Below are 23,672 nucleotides of genomic sequence, written 5' to 3' on the forward strand. Positions count from 1 at the left end.
TATAATGGTATATAATATATAGGTACTTAGAGGTGTAATTTGCAGGGTCTACTAAGTTTTGTGGATCATGCGGTTTCAGTTTTCCAAATAGTTTTAATTTGTCTGGAGAGAACAAAAGCAAATATTACTTCGGAAAGACTTAAAGACTATCATATGAAAAATCTGCACCCCACTGACATCATCGAGTGATTTGTACGTTGTCTACCCTCTGAAGTAGCAGCAACATAAAAGCCACATTCCCAAAGTTGTGCTTGAGCACACTGGTACTACTGATGCATTTTTTTTTTTTAAAAAAATAGTTTGCCATGGATAGGTACTGAGATTAAAAGGAATTAGCTGTGCTGGTCTGAACTGCTTTCAAATTAAAACAAAAAAATAACCCAGGAAGAAAAGAAATGTGCTCAAAAGGGTGAAGATGGAGAGAAAGCACAGGAAACACTCCTGGAGTAACAACAGTTTGCTTTGTAGTAAAATTGTACATGTAGCTAAGTTGAAAGAAATGCAACCATTCCTCTATAGTTTGAGGAAATATTTGCATGTGTTACATAATTAAACGTGTTAAACAACAGATTTATTTTCTGAGAACTTGAGATTTCTTGGATAAGTGATACAAAACAAGACTTTTTTTCTATAATTAACTAGTACCATTTAAGATGTGGGGTTGTTTTTTTAATAGTAAGTGTGAACACCGTCAACTTTTAAAGTTAACTTTCTGTTTTCATGATTTTGGTTATGAGGGCAGGAAAGAGATGGGAAAAACATTATTGGAAGTTGATGTGTCACAGACTGACTCTGTCCTCCCAGGTTATTTTTTTGGTGAATGGACAGTGTCTGACAGATGAAAAATATTTATCTGTCCAGAGTATGTTTAGCTGATGCATCTAATAAGTCATTTCTTGCTGTCCCCTTATAACCTAAAGGCATCTGGTTTCTAAGGGCTGTCATTTCACTGGCTGACACTGCCATTCAATCCTGAATGGGTTATACAGGAAGGAGTTTGTAAATTTTAAAGTGATATTTTTCTCTTGGGATTGGGCTAGGCAGTGTCTTCCTTCTGACTGTATCATTATTATGTATTTCAGTAGCTTTTTGTAAAGCTAGAGTCAGATATGCATTAGTACTGTTCTTTGTTCTCTGTAGAGTTCTTACATTAAAACATTAATGAGGTAGCAACATTCTTAATTTTTAAAACAGAGAATTTCTGATTTTGATGGGGAAGGCAGGAATGTTCACATGATTTATATTAAGATATCTAGTTTAGATTCTCTGAATAGCCCGTTGCAGGCATTTCTCTTTCACCATTAAATATTTAGGGAATTTAAACTCTTATAATCTGTAAATTATGGACATTAAGAAGATGGTCATGAATAGGAGTAGGGTGTGTGCTGAAAATTTAGTGATTGAACTGATATCCACAAAAATCCAAATGTGGAGACACAGTGTGCTTTCTAGTTGTTCTTTTATCCTTTTATTTAATGCTTGTCCATGCTTCTGTCTGCTGTTGGCACTGCTGACATTTACGGAAGGGTGCATGGATCTTTCTTTTTTTACTGTACAAGAAGAAAAAAAAAAAAGGTGTTCTGCCTTGGAGTCTATGCCATGTGCTCCTTATACCTGAAATTAATACAAACTGCTCAAAATCATTGTTATTGTTACTGAAAATCATGTATATAATGTAACTCTGTACAGTGTTGCTTATGTTAAAACCCCTCTGTTTTTGTCTTGGTGCAGGTAGAAGAGGGCTGGTGGGAAGGTATACTCAATGGAAAGACCGGCATGTTTCCTTCCAACTTCATAAAGGAATTGTCTGATTCTGATGATGTTGGAATAGCACAGGAAGAACAAGTAAAGCCAAGTAAGGAAAAAAATATTATTGATGTTCTGTATGTATGTCTGTGTCTCTACCCGCTAACACATTTATAGGGTAGTGCATTCGTATCTCTTGCTTGGAAGTGGTTTTGAATGCCATGTTCTTAATCTGTGCTGTGAAAGGGTCAGATGATGACAAGAAGTGTGTACTTACTATGCAACCTGACTTTTAATATTGGCATTGCTCCCTGAGCTGTGTAAAGACTTGTCAAGCTGCAACAGACCAAGAACAGAGAAGGCAATGATGATTATTGGATTTGTATTTCAAAATGAACTATTTTTTTTTTTATCTTTAGATGTGGAAACTAAGCAAAGTAAGCAAACATCTACAAAGTGGCTGTGCTTATTTAAATGAGGGATTAAAGCGCCATGCCTTCTGTAATGACTCCAGTAGATTTAAGGATTCATAATTATTCGTGTGGGACATGCAGCACTTTTTCCCTCCAGGTGCTGAGCATGTTACTATCACCTCCGTGACCCACTGCCCCAGCAGCCAAAGGGAAAAAAGGCCAGAACTGGGACATGGATTTTGTTCTCTCACTTACAGTGGGCCAGTACTGCTGCAGGTGAAAAGCATGTTTGGTAACTAAGTTTGCAATAGTATAAGCATGGTAGTGTGGGTTGTCCTATTTATAACTTCCCTTGGAGAATAACCTGAACCAAAAGTATGTTGTTATATGAAATGGACACTTGTTGGTCTTCATGTTTTTTCTGTTCTTTAAAACAGACATTCTTGTTATTTCCTAATTCAGTGGTCAATTCTGAATCTTTAGTGAAAAAGAAAAAAGTCGATTGTGTTTACATATTTCAGGCTAATTCTGCAATACCTGCCACGGTCTTCCTATTTTCAGCACTACAGATATTCATTGCTATGTAGTGTTCTTCTGAGATCTCTGAAGCAGAAAAACTGAAAGAACTCCCAAGATCTTTCAGAGTTTATTTCACTTGAAATTTACCAAAGCCTTTCTAGTTCACTCTGTCAGTAAGAGGTAGAAAGTTATACTTTTTTTTTCCTCTCATTTTTCCATTTAAGGCAAATTTATCATCTTTATTTCATCCCACAGAAATAAGTTCCTAAAAAAACCTGACCTGATGAAAATCTTTCATATTGTTTTTGTAATGGAGTACCTATTCATCTGTAGTGGCAGTGGTGTCCTAGTCTTGTGGTCAGTGCTGCTAAAGAGATTTACAGGTAATGTTCCTTCAGACTGGAATGAAAATATTTTTAAGGAAGTTAACAATTTTACTGTGATGGAAAGGGAAGAAGGGCATTAAGTGAAGTTGTACCTTTCAGTGAGATTGAAAACTGCTTTCTGTAACCTGTGTTTGCTATCATGAACTCAATTCATTATAAACACAGTGAGTCTTGGAGGAAGTAATGTGTAGATATAGTTTCAGCTCTGGATTCTATAGTGTTTGGTACTCTATAAATGCACAAGGTAGGTGATACTGTTCAGGATGGAATACCCCAATTTTATCTGTATGAATGAAAGAATATTCCTTCCCCAGGTAATTTGGTAATACTTAATTTATAATTAGCATCCTAAAAACATCTTTTAACAAAAACTTACATTGGAGTGTGTAAAAGCAGCAACAAAGCATTAGCTTGTTTCATGGACATCATAATGGCACATGCTTAGTTCATACTCAGTTTTGTGTGCTGGTTTTGACTGTCAGTGGAATCGAAAACCTGATACTTGTACGGAGAAGTTATCAGTAACACAGTTATCTGTTTTGTCTCCTTACCTAAATTGAAGATAACTATAGCTGAGAGATGGGTTTTCTTCTTTCTTGTATGTAATTTCACTCTTTGGAGGTGCTTTGTGGCTAGCTAAGATGATGTGTTATTAGGAGCTATTTTCTAAATAGCAAAATACCTATAAAACAGAGGAACATTATAAACCTCCTCAGAGAGAGGCAGGGACTCAAGGAATGCTGAGATTCTTGTGGGGGTTTTAATACTTTTTTATTTATTTTTCTTAAAGTAAAGCCATCAATTTAAGAACTGCGTTCCCCTAGCAGAATTATGGGAAATACGCATTGACTCAGTTCTTTCTATATGGTGTATGTAGTTGTTACAGGTGTTGCTCTCTAGCACATGGTGCTTTATGAGGCTGCATTCAGGTACACTGACTATCTGGGTTTTAAAATCTCCACAAGGAGATTGCAAAAATTTCAGCAAGTTTATACAACTGACTAGGAATGATAACCTCATCCCAAGTATCTGTGCTTAGTCTTAAAACAGCAAAATAAAAACTAAACAGTAAACCCTGGAAGATTTGGGCATCAGGCTACCATTACTGTTGAAATGCTCTGAGTAACATCTCAAAAGGGTGTACATTCATGCCTCTAGATCAACTCCTTCCTCTGTGGATGACAATGCATGACAACACTTCAAATCTGCAAAAGCTCCTCTTTGTTTCTCTGGAAACATTGTTTGAATATGTCTGTATCACAGGACTTCATAAAGCGGAAACCTTGAATAAGAATTCTAGATAAGTCAGGTGTGAGGGTCTGTACCTGTGCATTGAACCAGAACTTTCGGCTGTCTCTGAGGTTCTACATAGCTTCTAGAGGGGCCTAGGAGTGGTTGGCATACAGCGTTCTAATCCTAAGTCTCAACCTTGAACTCTTCAACCCAGCTTATACAATGGGTAAGGTAATACTTGGCAGGTGTACTGCAAGACTTGGCAAGGTAGCACATGACCTTTGGAGAAGAGGCACTGTGCAATAACAAAAGTATTTTTCAGTTAATAGTTAAATTTAATGCTTTGGTTGAGCTTAGTTGAACTTGATCTTTTAATCACATTTTACTGACCCTCTTTAAAGAGAGCCTTTTTGGAAGAGCAGATGTAATTTTTTGTGAACTCAAAGTGGAAGAAATACAGAAGAGAAAAATGATATAACTTGGCTTTTTAGGAATAAGGTTAATAAACGTCCTTATTCCTGTGTCCTTCTGTTATGACCTACACAGGCCCAATGGAGGGTGTTGTCTGATTTTATTAGTTTTGTTTTGTCCATGTATATTTTATGGTAGCTCAGAGTAAATGGCCAGAAGGAATTATCTTGGTTTGCCATAGAGTAACCTCAGAAGTTTCTTCAGAACAAAAAGCCCCTTTTTTGAAAACATCTAGGGCTAGTTTTAGAAGTGCCTAAATATTTCTGAATACTGAGAGTGAGGCTTAACGTGCCCCTTAACTGAAAGGGTTGGCAGCCTGTGCTTCCCCTCAGGTAGTGGCTGCCCAGCAGATTGGAAAGTGAGATCATTACAAGATCAAAAGGTTGTGGCTTTGGGGGTTTGTTTGTTCGTCTTTAAAATATCGGTCCCAGCTGTAAGGTGACTGCCAAATTTTTTTGTCTTCAAAGGCACATTTCAGAATGTAAGTACGGACAGGATCAGGTACCCTTAGAGTAAATGACAGTTCCTTTTTCCTTAAAGCATCCTCTTAAATTGAAGCATTGCTTTTCTTTGACCGACTGTTACAGCATGAACAGGAATATGCATTATAATTTTATTACCATATCAAATGGAAACATGAATTATAAGACTATTTTCTAGTTTTCTCAGATATCTAGTATTAAGTTTATGAATATTTTCAATACCACATCTTGTCATTACAGCCTGTCAGGAAGCAAAAAGTTGTCATGTAGTCAAATGAATCATATCTGAGAGAATCATAACTTAATATTAAGGACATGATTTCAAAAGCATTTTAGTATGTTCATGGCAATGTCATGACAACATTTAAAGGTGGCCTTTTATATCTTGCTGTCTTTTGTATGTGTCTGTTCAGGAATTGCTAGGCCCCGTGGTGTGTATAGACAATTTTTAGAACCTGTTAGTGATGGCCACTGAGAAGTCATGACTGCTGGAGTTAGAACTGACGACAGACTCATCAGCTGATGGTTCACTCAGGCAACCTCCTGTATTTTGAGTTCTTAAAACTTTACATGTCCGTTACTGTCTCTCTGGCTCTCCTCAATGTCATGAAGCTTAACATACCTTTCTCTCAGCAATCTTGATTGTTGTTTGACTGTTTTAAAAGTATTCTTTTACTGGTATTTTGTAAAAGCAAGGTAGAAAGATGGATTTGGGGCTTTTTTGCTTCCTCATTATGTAAAAATAAGACAATGAAAAACTTGTTGTTAATTAAACTGCAAGAACAAAACAAAGAAGCAGGTTTTGACAATATATAGACGAGTATAGCTTTTTATTTTCTGAAAGCCCAACAGAATGATATGCAGTGGGGAAAAATACACATTTTTGGTACCAAAATATATGTTGCTGTGTTGGGACAATTCACACGTACTGGCGATTTTGCTATAAAATTTTACTGAAGACATCAATTTTTATGATCATGTACCTAGGTGAGACTGGCAACAAGCTGACATTGGTATACTCTTGGGCTTGCCTGGGTACCTCGAGTTTCAAAAAAACCAACACACAAAACATCTCAGCTGCTCATGCCTTTGCCTTCACTTGAAATTCATATGATGAATGTGAGACCATGAGTTATCTTGCTATCAAAGGAAAAACAAAAGGAAATTAATGGCTTTGATAATAAAAATTTTATCTTGAAGATCTAAGACGTGCAGTGGAATTTGTTTGGGGTTTTCTGTTGTTTTGTTGTTTTCTTTTTGAATTTTAGTATTCTGTTTTTACTGATGTGGGCTGAGTCAAAAAACCTGATTAAGCTATTGGCTGAAAAACTGATTCATTTAGGTTTTAGTGTCCTGTCCCTTCAACTAAGCATTGTTTAAGACCAGTTCCCATGTCCAAAACATTTCTAATAAGTCATCTGGGAAATATGCAGTATTTCTGATGCTCACAGGATCCTGGTATATTAAAGAAATGTGAGTATTTCAGTGCTCTGTTTGGATGTCAGCTGTGCTTGTTCGAGTGCACTACATCTGCATCAGGAATGTTGAGCCACTGTGAGTACATCATTGCAGTAACTTTTTTCAGGCTTCCCCTGTGCTCCGTGAGGAGGCTGAATAAGACAGACAAATAATTTCATTGGCGAGTCTCGCAACTTGATAGGCAACAGACAAAACCTAAGAAAAAAATGCATTCTGATAGACATTGTAAAGAACAGCTTTAGCAAAATCATGAGATTGTTTTATCTGACATACATGCAGTAGGAATATTTTAACTTCATGTACAATCAGATACTTTTATTAATATTCTCGTTGTTTTGCTAATGAGGCTTTAAAAATGTTAGTGACTGAAAATACAGATTAAAACCTCTTCCTCTCCCTTCTTTTTACCATCATTCGATCTCTTCACCCCCACCCTGCCCCTTCTCTTTTTTTTTCCTCTTTCCTTCTCTTGCCTGCTGTCAGGAAAATCTGCCTTTGAAGGGACAATTCTGTACAGAGTGGCACCGGCAAAGATTGACAGCTACAGACGCTATAACAGTGAGTGTGTTTCAAAATCAACAAGCAATAGCTTTAGTCCTCAGTACTTGTTTGATCTATCTACACTTGTAAAATGTGCCACTGCTACTCACTTATGGCTACTCTACATGCATATATTTGTCTGTAAGCCAAAGTCAGATTGCTGCTGATGAACTGTCTAGCCTTAATGCAATGAGAATGCACTCATTCCTTCTGTGCATGTGTATGTTATATGCCCATATAATGTACGTGTGTAAGCCCACAATAAATTGTGAATTACATTGGATGTTTGGGTCTCAGCTATGGTCCGAAATTAAGACCGTTTAGTCCCATAATTTTTACCACCTGAAACATGAAGACTGTAGATAATAACCACAGATCTTTAACTTTAAAGTTCTTCTGCTTTAAAGTTCCTGTTGTGATTGCTGAATTCATAAAATATGCTTTGCTTTTCTTGAAGAACATTGTGGAGTTTGGTTTGTTTGGGTTTGGCGTTTGGTTGTTTTGGGGTTTTGTTTTGTTTTAAATTTGATGCATGCTTTTCATTTGGCATTCTGTCTTTGACAGCTATTACTCACAGCATTTTGGTTGATAAGTTTTTTCTGCCAAGGAAGGTAAAAGATATAAAGCTACTTCCATTTCATGTTCAGGTTTTTGCCTTCTGCATTTTGGAAGCAGGGAACATGCTGCTTTTCATATGCTTTTAGTACCCTGTTAATACAGAAGACGAGAGGATAGTGACATCAGATGTAGGACAGAGGAAGCAAAGAAGACAGAAATCTGTCCTTCCACCTGGTTCCTCATCAAGAAATCTAGCAGAAAGAGATCCTACTGAGTCACATTTGGTGTGACTAAATACAAAGCGTTCAGTCCTGTCCTCCGGTGAACAGGATGTTGTGCTAACTTTGGCATCTGCTTTCATCCCAGACAGCTTTCTCTTCAGAACATCCAAGCTCTGCTGCCCTTCTTCCTTCCTTCTGGGTGGGGTGTTTGCTCTCCTACCTCTGAGGACTTCTGTCTTACGCATGTTCACAGCAGAGGATGAAGCAGTTGAAGTTGTAGTCTTCTGATAACTTGCACTTACACCTTCTTTTTTTTAACAAAAATCTTTGTGGATGTGTGCAGCTCTGACTATTTCCTCATGGAGAATTATCTCCCTGTCTACCAGAATTCATCTCTTTTCTGCAGCTCTTCTCGAGCTTCCAAGCAAGCCCTTCTCTGGCTGGAGCAGACCATGTGGCTGATGGTCTTCACATTTTTCTGCTGCTTCTCACCTTTTAGTCTTCATGAGTGCTTATGCATCACTCAAACTGCATGCTCCTTGAAGTGTTCTTAGACCATCATGTCCTCAAATCCACCTATCTAATGAGCATAATAAGGATTTATGGAATATATCTCCAGTATGCTTGACTTCTGACTTTAAGATCTAGCTTCAGATCAGATGCAAGGTCTGCCTTTGGAGCCTTTAATTTCATAACATTAATCTTTCTGGGCAGTGTTGCCCTAACATTACCTTTCAGAGTTTTCCAGAAACCTGCTCTCCATGCCCAGTGCATTTTTCATAAAGTGTCAAATGGCCCTTCCTCTTTTCTCAAGTCATTCAGGGCAAGCCTAAGTAAAGTCAGGGAGAATTTAGTCACCTTTTCAGTTATGCTAGAGCTCTGCATTAAGTTCTCCTTCCCAATAATACTGGCCCATGGTCATGCCGTGTCACAGAAAATAAATTTAATCAAACTGATTTCACAGAGTGCAGGGTTAGATGAATATTTACAGGTATGCTTGGTAACCAGCTGCGAGAAGACAGCTTAACCCACAGTAGATTGTCTCACGTTGCTCTGGGCAAACACCCATCTAAACTTTTTTTTTTAAAGCTGACCAAAGATGTATTGTTTAGTACTACCTCCTTTGGCATTTGGTTGAGACTTGCATGTTTTTCATGCTCCAAAGGTATTTTGCTTTCTCTCTAAAACTGCATCTTAGAAGGCCAGATGTCCAGCTACATTTGTGGTCTATTTGTTGCTTACTGGATTGAACGGGGACTCAAGTGGGTGGTATGCAAAATCAGGTCATCTGGGAAAGTTTTAAACAAAACTTGGTACTATCAGAGATGTTATCTTCTAAACTAACATACAAAAAGGAGGGTTCATTATTCTTCCTGCTACGTCTATTGGTAGCTCACTTCCCGTATACTTGTGTTCTTCCAGAGCAGGCCTGCTGAAGGCGTGGCCAGCTCCTTCCATTTCATATATCATCTGTGGTCCTTATTTTAAGGCAAAAATCCATGTGCTTATGTCTCCAGTGAAAATAATTTGGAGACATTCCACAGAACTGTTTTTGTTCAGGGATGTCTGTTTAAAGCAACCCACAACTGCTTTAATTTCAGCTTTCTGATTTCTCCATAAGTTAAGCTCGAGTCAATTCATAGCTTTAGATCAGTTATGCCCAGAGGGAGCTTGGATTCACCTGTATCACGTTGCATGAAGTGTTGCTCAAATTTTGAAGCAAGTTTAGAGCTTTTACTCTACAAACATATGCTTAGTGCTAAAATACTTTTATTTTGAAAGCTATTTCACTGTGTTTAAAAGGAATTTTTCTTACTTAACCAAGGCCTATAATAGCTAAATGCTGTTGAATTAGTGTGTAGCTGCTTCTAGGGATACCTTCCGCTGAAATATGCAAGATTGTCTCCTGCATAAACACTCAGCCTTGCTTTCATATGCTGACATGGCTTTTTTGGTCATTAGATATGCCAGGCTCTGCTCAGCAATAATTCCAACTCCTTTGGCATTCTGCTCATTAACCTGCTGTCAGAAAATTTTTGCTACTGCATATGATGGGCGAAGAGGGACACACAGCAACAAAATATTACATCCTTGTTGTTTTGTTGACCACAGCCCTCTTTTCTCTCATCTTGCAACTTTCCTGCACCTCCACAAAAAAAAACCACTTCTTGGATTTTTAGGTTTTTTAATTTTTACTGGTTTAACTTCTCTTTCTACCTTCGCTTTCTTTTTCTTCAAAGATGCCATAACTGAGGAGCAGGGCAGATACAATGCTTGATTTGACAAATACTTGCCTCTCTTTCCTTATATGTGGATCCACAATGCTGTCAGTAATAGATATTAGATATAATGGAAGAAGATGAGACAGGATCGTTGAAACAGAAATATTCGTGAGTAACCTTAATTGTGTTTTCTATTGCTCCACCAGTTTTTTTTACCTTTTTTTTTTTTGAACCCTCCCCCTAATCCTTCACAAACAATGGCTGGTCCGAGTCCAAAGAAATCAATATGGCTGATCAGTTTATGATGTTATTAACCCAATTTAAGTGTGTCTGAATGTGAGCAAAGTTAAATGAGAAACCCAAATGTGGATTTTAACAGTTCTGAAGAAAGAACAGTTACAATTTTTTATTTCACCTCAACTTCTTATAACTTGCTTATAATGAAGAACATATATTACATACACAGCTGCTGCAATGAAAAATAACATCTGAGAAAGAACAATGCTAAAATTGGGTGATGGGAATTTGTATGATTAAAAATAAGCATCCTGTTTTCTGGAAAACAAATGTACAAATGGCGGGGGATTGGGGGTGGTGGGTGGAAGAATTATGTTGACTGGGGTGAAAGGCGTTAAGTCCGTCCGTTGATTCAGACTCCCACTAGCAAGTGGTTTTCCATGAGTCTCACAAAATACCAGTTTTTGCTGAGTGGCAGGTAAAGAATCCTTTTGGCTGTGGTTGCTTACCCGTCCTTTCACATGTAATAACGTGTTCCTGTACTTGGTGAGAACAAGGGTGGTGAAAAAATAGTTCCAAAATGAAGACAACAATGGTACAGTTGTAGAGCTCCTGAATGAATGATTGTTTCTATTCGCTCTTACAGTACTCGGGGAAATGGCTTGGGATGAGGTGAAACCACCAACTTCCATATTGACGGCTCTGTGTTCATGCTGCAGAATATGCTTGCGCTGCGTGGCCCTTAATGCATGCTGCTATGTGGTGCTGGACACCGCTCCCCTTTTCCCTGCATGATTTCTTGTGCAAGCATAAAAATCTTGGGGCTGTTTCTTACATGGCAAGAACTGCTGTGCTAAGGAAAATGAACATGCTGAAAGGAAATTACAAAATGTTTAGATTACATGGTTACATTTCTTCAAGGAATATAACTAAGAATAATAAATAATGACTAATATTGAGATACTCTGCCTCAGCCATTTGTACATGTATAACTCTTGGTAAAGAAGCATAAATTTGTATTTTGAAAGCATGAATTTATTAACCTTTAAACTATGAAGGATCAACATGGCTTCGTTCTACAGTAATATTTAAAATCAAACTTCCTTTTCTGGTTTTGATTTTTATGACACTAAGAAATATTGTTGGGGATGGCTTCAACAAAATACAGGACTTTGATCGAAAGCAAGCTCAAGATAAATCCTCATAGGTGTGGGTGTTTGTTCTGTTTTCACCAGCGTGTGAAGAAAAGGAAGAAGGACAGTTCCTGTCTCATCTACTGCAATTGCCATGTATAACTTCACCTCCTTTGTCATTCAGATTGGTCACTCGGGTATTCCACACTGTCATTCTCTAAATAGAAGGAAAAGACATATTTCTCCTTGCCTTCTTTCCCTTCAGTAAAAGGCAAAAGTCCCAATAAGCTCCATTTACACTGTTCTTTGTTCTACTAAACCCAGCTGACAGCGTTTCTCTCTGGCTGCCAGACCAAATCAGGAGATCCTTTGCATCGTCTCAGGTGTGTGCTTCTGAACAGCTGACCTTTACATTGCTTCACAGAGCTAGCCTGAGAAGAGCTTAGTGGGCCAGAGCGTCATTGGCCTATACATCATCAGAGTGGTCCATCTTTTGCCCAGTGCCATAAATTGTCTCCAGAGAGAACAATCCAGAATAAAGAACAAAAAATAAATTGCCGAATAACAGCTCAAATTAGAAAGCTCTGTAAAGCTCACTATGTATTCCCCCTTTTTCCTGCCATTTTAAGCTATTTAGAAACAATTCGTTTCCTGCTTTGAATTGAGTTAATTTTATCACAGCTGTTTATTTTTATTTTAACAGCCTTAGTTTACACAGCCCTTTATCATCCCTAAATATCTTTTGATTTAGAATCTTGGTTTGATGCCAGCATAGTGCTGGGGCCATTGGTGAATTAAGTCTGATGATGCAGTCTCTTTTTAAGCCCTGTTTGAGCTGATCTGTTTTGGTACATTTCAGAATGTTGCTCTCAAAAGACCTGTAACTGGCATAGAAGGAGTGTGGTATGTTTGAAATATCTTGAGAAGACTAATCTTTCTTTTATACCCATAGAGGAAAAAATGTGTGTGAAGTGCAAAATTCATCCAGACAATGTGAGAATTTAATCTTCATGAATACTAAATTATCTTGTATTTGTAAGGAGCATGAAGCAACAGAGGAACTTAGAGCTCTGAGTATTTTTAAATAGCTGTATGTCAGTATTCCCATATCTTGTCCCAGCCAAAAGTTGGAAATGGTTGGCTCCTTGGAATTTTAACTTCTTGCTGCTGATGCTGCTTGTGTTCAGTCTTCAAGGAGCTTACTATAAAAATGCACTCAATACTCAGCTTTGAGCTCTACCAAAATGCTCAAACAACAGTTTGAGCAACAATACATCTAGGTAAAAGAATAAAGTGTCTTTGTTTATAGAGCTAGAAATGGGAAGTGACACCCCCAAAAGATTTATGTCCTTCCTGAGAAATCTTAAAGATCTGAAAAATTTTCCTACTGTTAGGACTGGTGTGATACTAGGCACATTAGTGAGCACCTTGTTGATGTTACGTTGTTAGCTTGTCAGCTCTCCAAATGCTGACAGAGAGCTGGCAGATTCTAGAGAAGTTGGTGTTAAAAAATAAAAACTGAAAAAAAATAGTTAGAGGCCTGACTGCTGCACCTTTTATCCAGTTTCTGAGGACAGCAGTTTGCTGAGCTGCTGGCCTTACCGTAGTGCTTAAGTTCCTGGCTCTATCACAGCTGTTTCAGACTGCGTGGGTGTATTGGTCAGCAGCAGCAGATGACTGCCAACTGAAACGCTGTCCAGTTTTTAATGTCCATTTAGCAGCCTGACCTCCGTGCTAACTGTAGCTCTTCTTACAGAAACCTTTGTGTTTAAAATTCGTAATCTGACAGTCTGGGTCACTCAGGTTCTGCTTAGCTCCTAGCTGTATCCATGGCCTACATTTGTCTTTTGGGGAAACTGTCCCGCAGTTCTGTTCTACTAAGCTGTTTGCAGTAGTGATGAAAAAGGCCATGAAAAGCTGAAGTTAAAAAAAAGGAGGGTAGCTGGAAAAGGGACATTTTTTAAGAGGAGGAATCACCTCAGCCATCAGCCATTCCTTCCATGTGTGGGCAGGGCTAGGGAGGCCAGTGCAGCCTCACTTGGCAGGATTGCTCCAAAAGGACTGCTGATGTATATATGCTGATATATATGTGTGTGTGTGTGTATATATGTATCAGGGAACAACCCAATGAAAAGTAAATGAGAGAATTTCTCAGGCAAGAGTAGTCATAGTGTTGCAAATTCCTGCTTGCAAGTTCTTTATCAGTACAAATCAGAGACATATATCTCCTGTATATACCTTGGGAGGAAGGGAAGAGAGGGTCTCCTTAGCATGTCTTTAAGAGTAAAAGCATGCTAGATCATTTTCTGCAGGAGTGTTTTGTACTTAAAGACTGCATTATTTTTCTTAATGTTACTAGAGATCTTCATTTTATCTAATTTGTTCTCAGATTCCACTGCATGTAGTCCTCCTCTTCTGTCACTTTTGCCTCTTTTCCTCAGCCATGAAGTGATAAGAGCAAAAGTAGACTAGTTCTTGGAAAAGCCATGGCTTTTATACTTTATTATTTATTTAAGTCCAGAGGGCTTCTCAGCTTGCATCAGTCAAAAAACAATAAATGACGCCTTTTTCACAATTGGTCAAGAAGGATGCTTTTAACTTTGAAGGAGCTTTGTAAGATTTGCCTCTGTATCTGGCCACTCAAATGCAGTTTAGTTTAGACAGGCATCTCTTCAGTCTGTTCCATCCTCATTTAAAAAAAAAAAAAGTTACTGTTATTTCCTGCGTTTCTTTTATTATGAGGACTGTATACTAAGGCAAAGCTCTGTGGCAGCATTGAGAATAAAGTGGCTTTTTGATTATCATAAAGCACAGATGGGTGATGCTAGGGAAGTCAGTTTTAAGTCTGAGGTGAGGTTTCTGATACAAGGTGTGATGTCTTATCATAGAAGAATGGTAATAAAAGATGAAGAAGATGCCGTAACGAAAAGCAAGTGATGAACCAGAAACAAAAGCCTAATTCTTACTGGAGCCCCTTGAGGCTTCTGATCTCTCTTTCATGCAGGCTTCAAAGATCTGGAAGTCCATGTGAGACCTGTTGAGTAATTCCCATTAATTACTTCCATATTTTATTTTCAGCAACTGGCCAAGGTCAAGTCCTCTTCTTCCACAATTAGTGATGCAGAAAAGCTATTTTAAAAATAGCTTTTCTGTTCATCTCAGGGAGTGGCTAAGAGCAGTCATGGATCCTATCAGTTAAAATCCAGTTACTTGTGGAGGGAGGTCTCTACACTGCTTCTTCCCCCATCACAGAGTAGTTTGAGGAGATTCTGGCGAGGATGAAAAAGGGAAACTTTGACAGGGGGTAATTTTCCTATCCCATCTTTTGTTCAGCAAAGAGACAATGATCAGTGTGATTTGTTTGACTTTTCTTAGTTGTGGACATTTTATTCTCAGAAATAATATTTTTAACTCAGTGTAGTTGACTGGTGACCTTTCTCTTCACATTTAGAAGTAGTAAAGGAAGTTGGTTCTAGCCTCTGTCTCAGCCAGGGCCCTAGTGACTGATCGTTTGCAAAGCTGGGAAAAGTCCAGCTAGTAGAACTTACAGCTTCTTCTGTTACTGGCCAAGTCACATCAAGGTATAGGGGTAAGAAAGAGGCAGTGACTTTGACTTGTTGCCTGAAGAGATTTATACCTTTCAGGTTTAATTAATCTAGCCTTGCATCTCTTAGTGCCTCTGCATCACGGAATGTCTCTGCTATGAAAAGCCAACCTCGTCCCCCCGACCACAGCACAGGGCAAGACTGATGTGAATTTTTCAATTCCCTGGTTATTGCTTTCATGAGCTCTGGAGAGAAGGAGCGCGCAGAATTTACTTCACTGCAGGCAGGAATGCTACCATTCTAACTACCATAATAAACCATTGAGACCAGTTTTGAAGTTTTCCCTCAGGCCCTTGGGAAGATAAAAGGGTCCAAGTAAAGAGATCAAGATCCCAGAATATTTAAGAAAATAATTGTAATATTATTAGAGTTCTTTAAAATTCCAGTCCTGCACAGTTTACTGAACAAATAACTTGTTCCGTACTATCTAAATTGAATGCTCGAAGAAACAGAAATGTTACTTATATTCAGCAGGTAGATGTAGCAGCCACCTAGAGGGGCAGAGGGCCTAAGCATTTTGCTTAGTCTTCAGTATTTTTCTTTATTTCTAACTGGGAACTTTCTTTAATTCCGCATTCGTACTCCTTTCAAGTTTCAGATACAGAAAATCTCAGAGCAGCATATGATGGTTTTTCCGCTTAACAGTTTTGCTAAAAATCCTGGCCTGACACATAATTGCTGATTTCCTTTCCTAGCAGGACCCTGGTGTTGAAACCAATTTAAGACATGAAGCCCTTGCATCCTGGATTGTGAAGTTGTGCCTGTAGGCCTCAGGACTTGGTTTCTGTAGCTCATCGGACAAGCTTAAAATAGCCCTTGAAGAAGATGCTCTCTTTCACTGGATAGTTATGTTCCTAAACAGTGACTTGCCGGGAAGATGAGAAATGTCCCCCAAAACAAGTCACTTCTCACCAGAATGACAGAAAGTTGTTGGATGGAGACTGTCTGTTAAAACCAAAGCCATCACTTGATTCGGGGAGGCAAAAGCAAAGGATTAAATTATTAATATTAGAAATTTTAAGATAGAGATTTCATTACTTTCATCTAAATATTTTTCTTTAGGTAATTCCGCTATTTGGTTTTGAAGGGTTGTTCTAGTGTAGGCTGGAAATGATATGCAGATGCTTTCAGCCCAGGAACACTCCTTCATTCTGTTTCTGTTGCTGTACACATCAGAGAATCATAGAAACTGAGACATTATGAAGATAACTTTCCACATGCTCCACATTTTGCAGTCTTTTTATAGGGATCCAGTAAACTTTGCCTGATCTTAGTGCCATTTCTTTACTTTTGGCAGAAATACAGATAATTTTGGGGTAACATTATTTGCTTACCCAAGGAAGGGGAGAAAGGGTTTTGTATATCATCTCCACTTGGTTTTGGTTATCTAGATTTTAAAGAAGAATCTCTCACCTGTACTGGCAGCCTCCTATGATAAAAATCCATTGTAGTCACTTTGTGGACCTTAATATAAAAATAAGAAGATAAGGGTTCTTGAAATTTTTCTTTCTTTGACTTGTAAGATCCATGTCTGTGACATCACAAATGCTTGTGAGGGGAATGTGAGGATTTGGGTTTGTTATTATTAGGTAGGATTTGCATTGTAGTGGCAGCAATTGGTGCGGTTTTTCTGGAAACGTAGTTAAGTCAATCTCTAACATAGGAAGGAAGTTTTAAATGATCCTGGGGACTGTTTCAGTTGGAAGAAACTTCGGTGGGTCACTTTTGCTGCCAGTGTCTGTTTGGCCTGATTCTACACCATTCTGCAAAGTGGCTGAAGCATCACCATATTGCAACTGTGGCCTCTGCTATTCAAACAGCAGATATTTTCAGATAAGTGCAGCTAAATTTTCCTATTCACTGAGAGAAGTAATGCAAATCAGAACGTCAGTTTTGATTTATTATGTTCCTAGAGGATAGTGTGCATGGATGCTTCTCCTGTGAGGCTGTCTATGCTGCAGAGAGATTTAGTTTTCAGCAGGGAACATATTATGCAGCTTATTTGATTGCAAATTTGTTTAAACAGCTTTCAGCTTTACATTTCCCAGTTAGGTAATGTAGCTTTAGATACTAATTGCATAATTGGCTTGGTATGAGTCACACAGATTTAAGGTACAGTGCACCTGGTCTGACTGCTTGTTAGCTTTAAGTGGCTTTGCACAATAGCTGCCCTAGAACTGAATTTAACTCTTTGGTTTATTGAGTTCTTTTTGGAATCATTTTTGTCTGAGGAAGAAGGATTTTCTTGGTACTCAAGGAATGGCCATCTTCATTCATGAAGTTTTGATGCTGGAGTATGGATCAGTGTAAGTTCTGACTCGTATACCAATGTGATGAAATAAATAAAACTCAAAAATGAGCGCATGGCACAGACAGCACCTTCTCCACCTGTTTCTTGTGGTTTCACTTTCCTTTTGAGGATGGTGGGAGGGATCGTTTTCCAGTCACAATCTGTTTTGAAAATAATGAGTTTCACACCTAAAATTCCTTCTTCCATCCCTACATTTCACAGGCCTAAAAGATGCTACAGGCTCTGAGAGTGATGGTGGTGACTCTTGCAGCACAAAATCTGAAGGAGCCAACGGAGGCACGACAATCCAACCCAAAAAGGTCAAGGGTGTTGGCTTTGGAGATATCTTCAAAGACAAACCCATAAAGCTACGACCAAGGTCAATAGAAGTTGAAAATGACTTTCTCCCAGTAGATAAGGTATGTGTCATTTCTTAATTTTTCTTTTGGTGTTGTTTTAAAGGGATTTTTCATCCTAAAGTTCTAAATTCTGTCACTGGTGAAAACTTGAATCTTTATGGTCATTATTTTCTAATCTTTCTGTGGACAAGATTCTGCTTTTTCCTTTTTGCTGCCCACCAGAACGTGAATTCTGGTGAGGTTAGCTGCCTTCAGGAACTGTTACTTTGCTTAAAGATTTAGTCCTCTATTCATACTTCTATTGGCCCTTTTTCTAAGAGAAATATTAGTTTAGAGAAGAGGACTGCAGAGGCTTTTCAACTTTGCAGTTACATCATGGTTAAAAAAAAGTGTCTAATTCTTACATAAACTAAGAGGGAGATACTGTCACTGTGCCATCCATTTGCTTAAATAAAGAGGAAGCTTATGCAAATACCTAAATACCTCAGGTTAGTACAGGGTTTGTTGATTTGAAAATGCTGTCAAAAATTGCCTAGCTTTGTATAAAGGGATTAGTAAAAGGGAAAGCATTGTTTTTTGTGAGTCTGTCCTATATGACATAAAAAAAGTCCTGAGATTAACGTTTGGGGAAAAATTTACTTTCTGACAAATTGAAACAGACCATCTTTTTAGAGAGCACTGTTTGTTCCAAAGCCTCCAAAACTATCACTAAGTAAATTCGAAATGAGAGAGACTAGAAATCAAAATGAGATGTTTCTAATAATCCAGAGGAGGCAAAGTTTTTTAAAAAAATAAAATTAAAAAATTGATCACTCTAAGGTATGTTCGTTAGGGAAACAAAGAAAGAAGTGCATTGCTTCCTAATGAAGTAACAACCAAAGAAAAATCTGTGAAATCTTTCCTTTAAGTGAACAGTTAGATTTGTATAGGGTTGCTGATAAGCGTTAGGAGGCTTCCACAGCCTGGAGTTCTGCTATGAGCATAGTTACATGATGGATTTTCTTCAGCTCCGTGGTGATTTTAAGAAGCTCCTGGGCTGCTGCTCTTGCTCCCTGTTGCTGCAGGTTCTCACCTTTTGAGTTGTGCTTGTCCAGTTGTCTGTAGAACCAGGCACTTCATGAATTACGTCTTTTTGGCCCACAAAGCTTTTGTTTTTTAACCTAGATCATTTCAGTGACCTGATTTATAGCACAGCACCTACCCCCACATCTCCCCTCAGTTATAGCAGTACAGCAGAAGGGGAGATCCTGCAGAGGCATGCTGGAAACTTAAGTTAGTTACACTTAGGGACAATTGGTTAATATTTTACAGTAGACTGCAATTTGGATTCTGCATGAGGAGGGTAGTGAAGAGCTGGGATAATCTAAGTAAAGGAAAAACCTAGACTGTATTATTCCTTGACCATTTCCAACTTAGTCAAAGCCTGCATGGTACCCTACTTGCTTCTGTCTTGGGTGGGCTTATTAACTCATGTGCCAGGCTTTCTTTACATGCAGGGCGGGGAGCACCTCAGTGTTATTCCAGTGGCACCTCATCAAAGAAGCCCACCTGGGATACAAGACAGGGACAGGACAGGCTTGGTGGTGTTCACTAAGTGCTAGCTAATGAACCTCCCTCCTGGCACATTCAGGGAATGGGGTGGAGAGCAGTGAAGTCAGCTTTTTGCAGAGCCAACATGATGTCTTTCTGCAGCATCTGATTTGTGACCCTGACAACCTGCCAGTGTTTAAGGTGTGACTGGGCTTTATGAAAGCTTTGTAAGTATGCTGAAAAATAATTTTACCAGAACCTGAACTTGGTTAATAAAAGGTTTCTTCTTCCCCCCCCCACCCCCATTTTGGAGGATGTTTTTATAATTTGATGGCTGCTTGTGATCTTGTACTTACTAGTCTTTCCTTACAAGTCCTGTGTAAGGAAAATTGCTTGGTATGTAGGAAGCATGTGACAGCAGGTAGACTTAAACTCATGCAAGACTCTACTTAAACCTTTTGGCTTTTGAACTCAGGACATAAAATGTCCTGTATCATCAGGAAATGTGTATTTTATTAATGCAGTTCTACAAGAGCAGAGTTTTAAATTATTAATTTACCACACCTAGCTATGTAAAGGAAATAAGTGGTGCATGGAGAACATCACCTAAGATAAACACACTATTATAATTTACATTATAGTAGTATTTATAATTGGTATGTAACATAAACATTTACATGTAAGGGGGATGCATGCGTAGGCACTGACCAGAATTGAAGCGTTGCACAAAATTCCGTTCTCCCGAGTCTGATATAGACAGATTAGAATTTACAAATGGTAAGGCCCTGTTAATGCCACGTGAAGGGTTTCTTTGCAGTTTACTACAATTGTAGCTATCTCTAAATGGGAAGTGATTAAAACAAATTACATATCCCTTGAACTCTGGAGTCCCTTGTTTTAATGTGAAGTGTTTGTAAAGTATTTGTGAAGTGGCCTTCATTCTCTGAAGGGAAGTCTTACTCCACTTTATAATAATGAGAAGTCTTACCTTTGTTTTTCACAAAGAACAAATATTTGTGCAGCATAACTCAACAGGTTTTTTACCCAGCCAAAAATTAAATATAGAATTTTCAGAAAATTTCTAAAATTTTCCATCACACCCACAGACCTTCCTTCCTGTGTCTTAAGATTTCTCCTAAAGTTGGCATGGTTAGTGGAAAATAATGGCTTCATTTTTGTAAACATAATCCATTATTTCTGTTTCAAGTGTGTAGATAACTAAAAGCAGTGCTTCTTTGCTGTCATTGTTTTTTTCCTGTCTAGGGATAGGATGGTTAACCTTTGAGCAATGCCATTCAGGTGCTTCAGCACTGTGGTCTTTGCCTACTCATAGCACCAAAATGTGATTTACTGACACAACATTTGGTTACAATTGCAAAACATTAACCTCCCAAGTCCTCCTCTCTGGCTGCAACAAATTCTTCCCTTACTATTGCTATGTTCTTTGCCATTTAATGCTGGCAGAGAGAGAGAGAATCCTGCGTTAAGTTTGTCATTCCAAGCAAGGTCATATTTAGCCTGAGAGCTCTGCATGCTGGATCAAAAGTGTATGATGCGGAGTGCCAAATTGGTACAATTTTTTCTATAGCAATGTAGTTTTTAAAGGGATCTTTGCCCTGGTATGTGCCCTGTGCATTTACGAGTAGCGTCAATTTTTTAATAACTTGTAATCTTTAGAAGTCTGTTGCTTCTTCTTGATACAGTTATTGATGAAACATTGTATATATTACTGTAATGATGCTGTTTCCTTTTTGATTTAAAATATTTCCTAACAACTACTGATTTTTTTAAAACATCTGTAAATTACTGTGAGGATTTTATAATGTTGGATTATTTAGAAAAAGATAATACCCATAGCAAGTGTCAGCCCCATTTGCAGAATAATCAACAGGGTTTCCTTTTGTTGGCATTATCACTTTGTGTTCTAATGTGTTTTCAGTTTTATGAATCATAAGTTTAGATCACATTTCACGCAGAGGTGATATGAATTATTGGGGTGTTAAGTTAAAAAGGCTTTTACGCAAATGTTGGCGGGAGTATGAGTGCAGAAAGGATTGCTGCCAGTTGAGCAGAAGCAGATGCCATTAGGCTTTCCTGTAAATCACCAGGCAGTTTGATGTACTCCAACTGTTAGCCCAGTGGTAACCATGTAGAATATAGTGGCCCTTGTCTTTCAAGGTGATCAATAAACCCTCTATCTAAAGGCAAAACTGAGGAATTGCGTGAGACGCCACTGGTTTTATTGGTGTGCAGAATTCATTGCTTTGCTGTTCTTTGTTCTAAAATCACAGAAGCAGATTATCCTAGGGAAATTAGTGATGTTGTGGGAGTTTAATCTGAGCAGTGCCATCAGAGCTGTGCTTTTTTAAAAAAAACAAATAGAAGAATCAAATACTTGTGCTTTATAGTCCTTTTCTTTGCCTGTTTGAGTTGATGAATCGACCATTGGCCTTGTATAACTAGAATCAGGTTCCTGAGGCTTGGCTCTGTCAAATTCCCAGTAATGATAGGTGTAAGTGGACTATTTACAATGCTGCACATGACTGAAGATATAGCTTGCTGACAGATGAATTTTTAGAAGAAATACAGTATGTGTGTAGGCATGTTGTGTCTCCTGAGAAAATTCAGTGTAACACTGTTACAAGTAGCACAAGTGTTATGGTCAAATAGAAGTGCCTGTTTCACATGTTCTCCTTCTGGTCATGCAGCTCCAAGACAATTAAACAGGTCTTTATGCTTATTTGTTTTTTTCCTTTTCTGTTTTGTAGTAGCTTATCTAAAACTTCTGTTTCTAGGCTAGACTTCCTTCCAATATGATCTATATGTGCTTCTGTTGTTCTAACAAGCTATCACTTTTTCCTCTCCTGTATCTAAAAATAAACCTCTAAAAGTAAAGGAAAATTAATTCAACCTATACATTCCTTAGTCCGAATTAACTGTATCGGGTTGGTCTGTGAGTTGAGGCTTCAGCTGGAAATGCTAAAGGCTGTAATAGGTGAATATAAAATAAAAAGTCTTAAAGCCATTTTTATCTTTCTGAAAACTGTCCTTACTGCAGAAAAGACTACTGAGAGCATTTTTTTACATTTTCCATTTGAGATATATTTGTAGTTTTCTTCAGGCAAGACTTTCATAGTTGGCTAGCAGTGGTGAATTTGAGCAGAGCTAGATTTCATTAACAGCCTTTGATGAGGTCACATTAATGTTTGCCAGAACTTAATGTAAATTATATACTCAACCATCAGACTGGGGATATTGCAGCCACTGTAATGATTTAATATAAAGGGGGAGGCTGTCATGGCTCTAGATCCAGCAACTTGTAAGATCTAGTTAACTGGTGTTTAGGGATCCTTCTCATTGCAAAACACTAAATGCCTATGGAATTTTTTATTTCTGTATATATTTAGTACGTTTGGGAGAGGAGAAATAGAGAAGAAATAATGGAAGTAGACACAGAGCTGTAAGGGCTAGAAGCTCATGTCAATTATTTAGCCTACCTGTCCTTTGTAATAAGATAGAAATTTGTAAACTCTGAGACTGAGTGCCTGCAAGATCTGAGTTTCTATTTTGAGCCGGTGAACTAGGGACCCAGAAGCTGTGGTTAATGTGTTGCACTGACATTCACATCTTTGCCACGTCTGCTCTGTCCGTTCCTGCCTGGTTGCTTGTAGAAAACATTTTTCCCCTTAATTTTCAGTTGTCATTTAGAAAGAAGTCTTCAAGAGATGCAAGTTGGAGGCTCCTCCTGGCATTTCTAAACCAGCTAATGATGTGCCTGAGCCCTGCCAGTGCTGCCCGGCAGCACCCATGGTGCGTGGCCAGCACTGGCTGTGTGCGCTGCACACTGCTTGCCTTTGTATCGCATGGCTCGCTGCTGCTTGCTTTTCCCCTCCAATGCCTTTGGAGGTGCTTGCTCCCTTAACAGAAATGTTGAAGCCAGTGTTCAAAATACTGAGGTAATGAAAAAATGGATGCAAACAAAACCACTTGACACTGAATAAAAACACTCTTAAAAATCTTAAAAATGCCTGCTGAGGCAGAGAGTATGCGATGTGACTATCAAGTGTGTGTAGCACTTCATACTTGAAAGCACAAGTTTCTGGTGTTCGTTTACTCAGAGACAGCCATTGGTGATGGCAGCAGCGGTCGCAGCAAGCATCAGCAGCGTGTCAAACTCTGTGTAGGAACAGGTGAAGCACTCAGCTGTTCAAGCAGCATTTGTGTTTTGCTTTCAAGTTGCTGTCTGCT

General features: G+C 38.4%; 1 protein-coding gene across 3 annotated transcripts in view; it reads left to right on the forward strand.

Annotated features, from left to right (window-relative positions):
• Positions 1–23,672, forward strand: part of SH3KBP1 (SH3 domain containing kinase binding protein 1) — a 231,831-nt gene that overhangs the window by 126,571 nt on the left and 81,588 nt on the right. For all 3 annotated transcript variants that reach the window (XM_064474542.1, XM_064474551.1, XM_064474558.1), the window contains 2 exons: positions 1,732–1,855; positions 17,758–17,954. In XM_064474542.1, coding sequence (XP_064330612.1) covers positions 1,732–1,855; positions 17,758–17,954 — 321 coding nt within the window. The remainder of the gene's footprint in view (positions 1–1,731; positions 1,856–17,757; positions 17,955–23,672) is intronic.

This window comes from Phalacrocorax carbo, chromosome 1 (assembly GCF_963921805.1).
Source record: "Phalacrocorax carbo chromosome 1, bPhaCar2.1, whole genome shotgun sequence".
Taxonomy (NCBI): domain Eukaryota; kingdom Metazoa; phylum Chordata; class Aves; order Suliformes; family Phalacrocoracidae; genus Phalacrocorax; species Phalacrocorax carbo.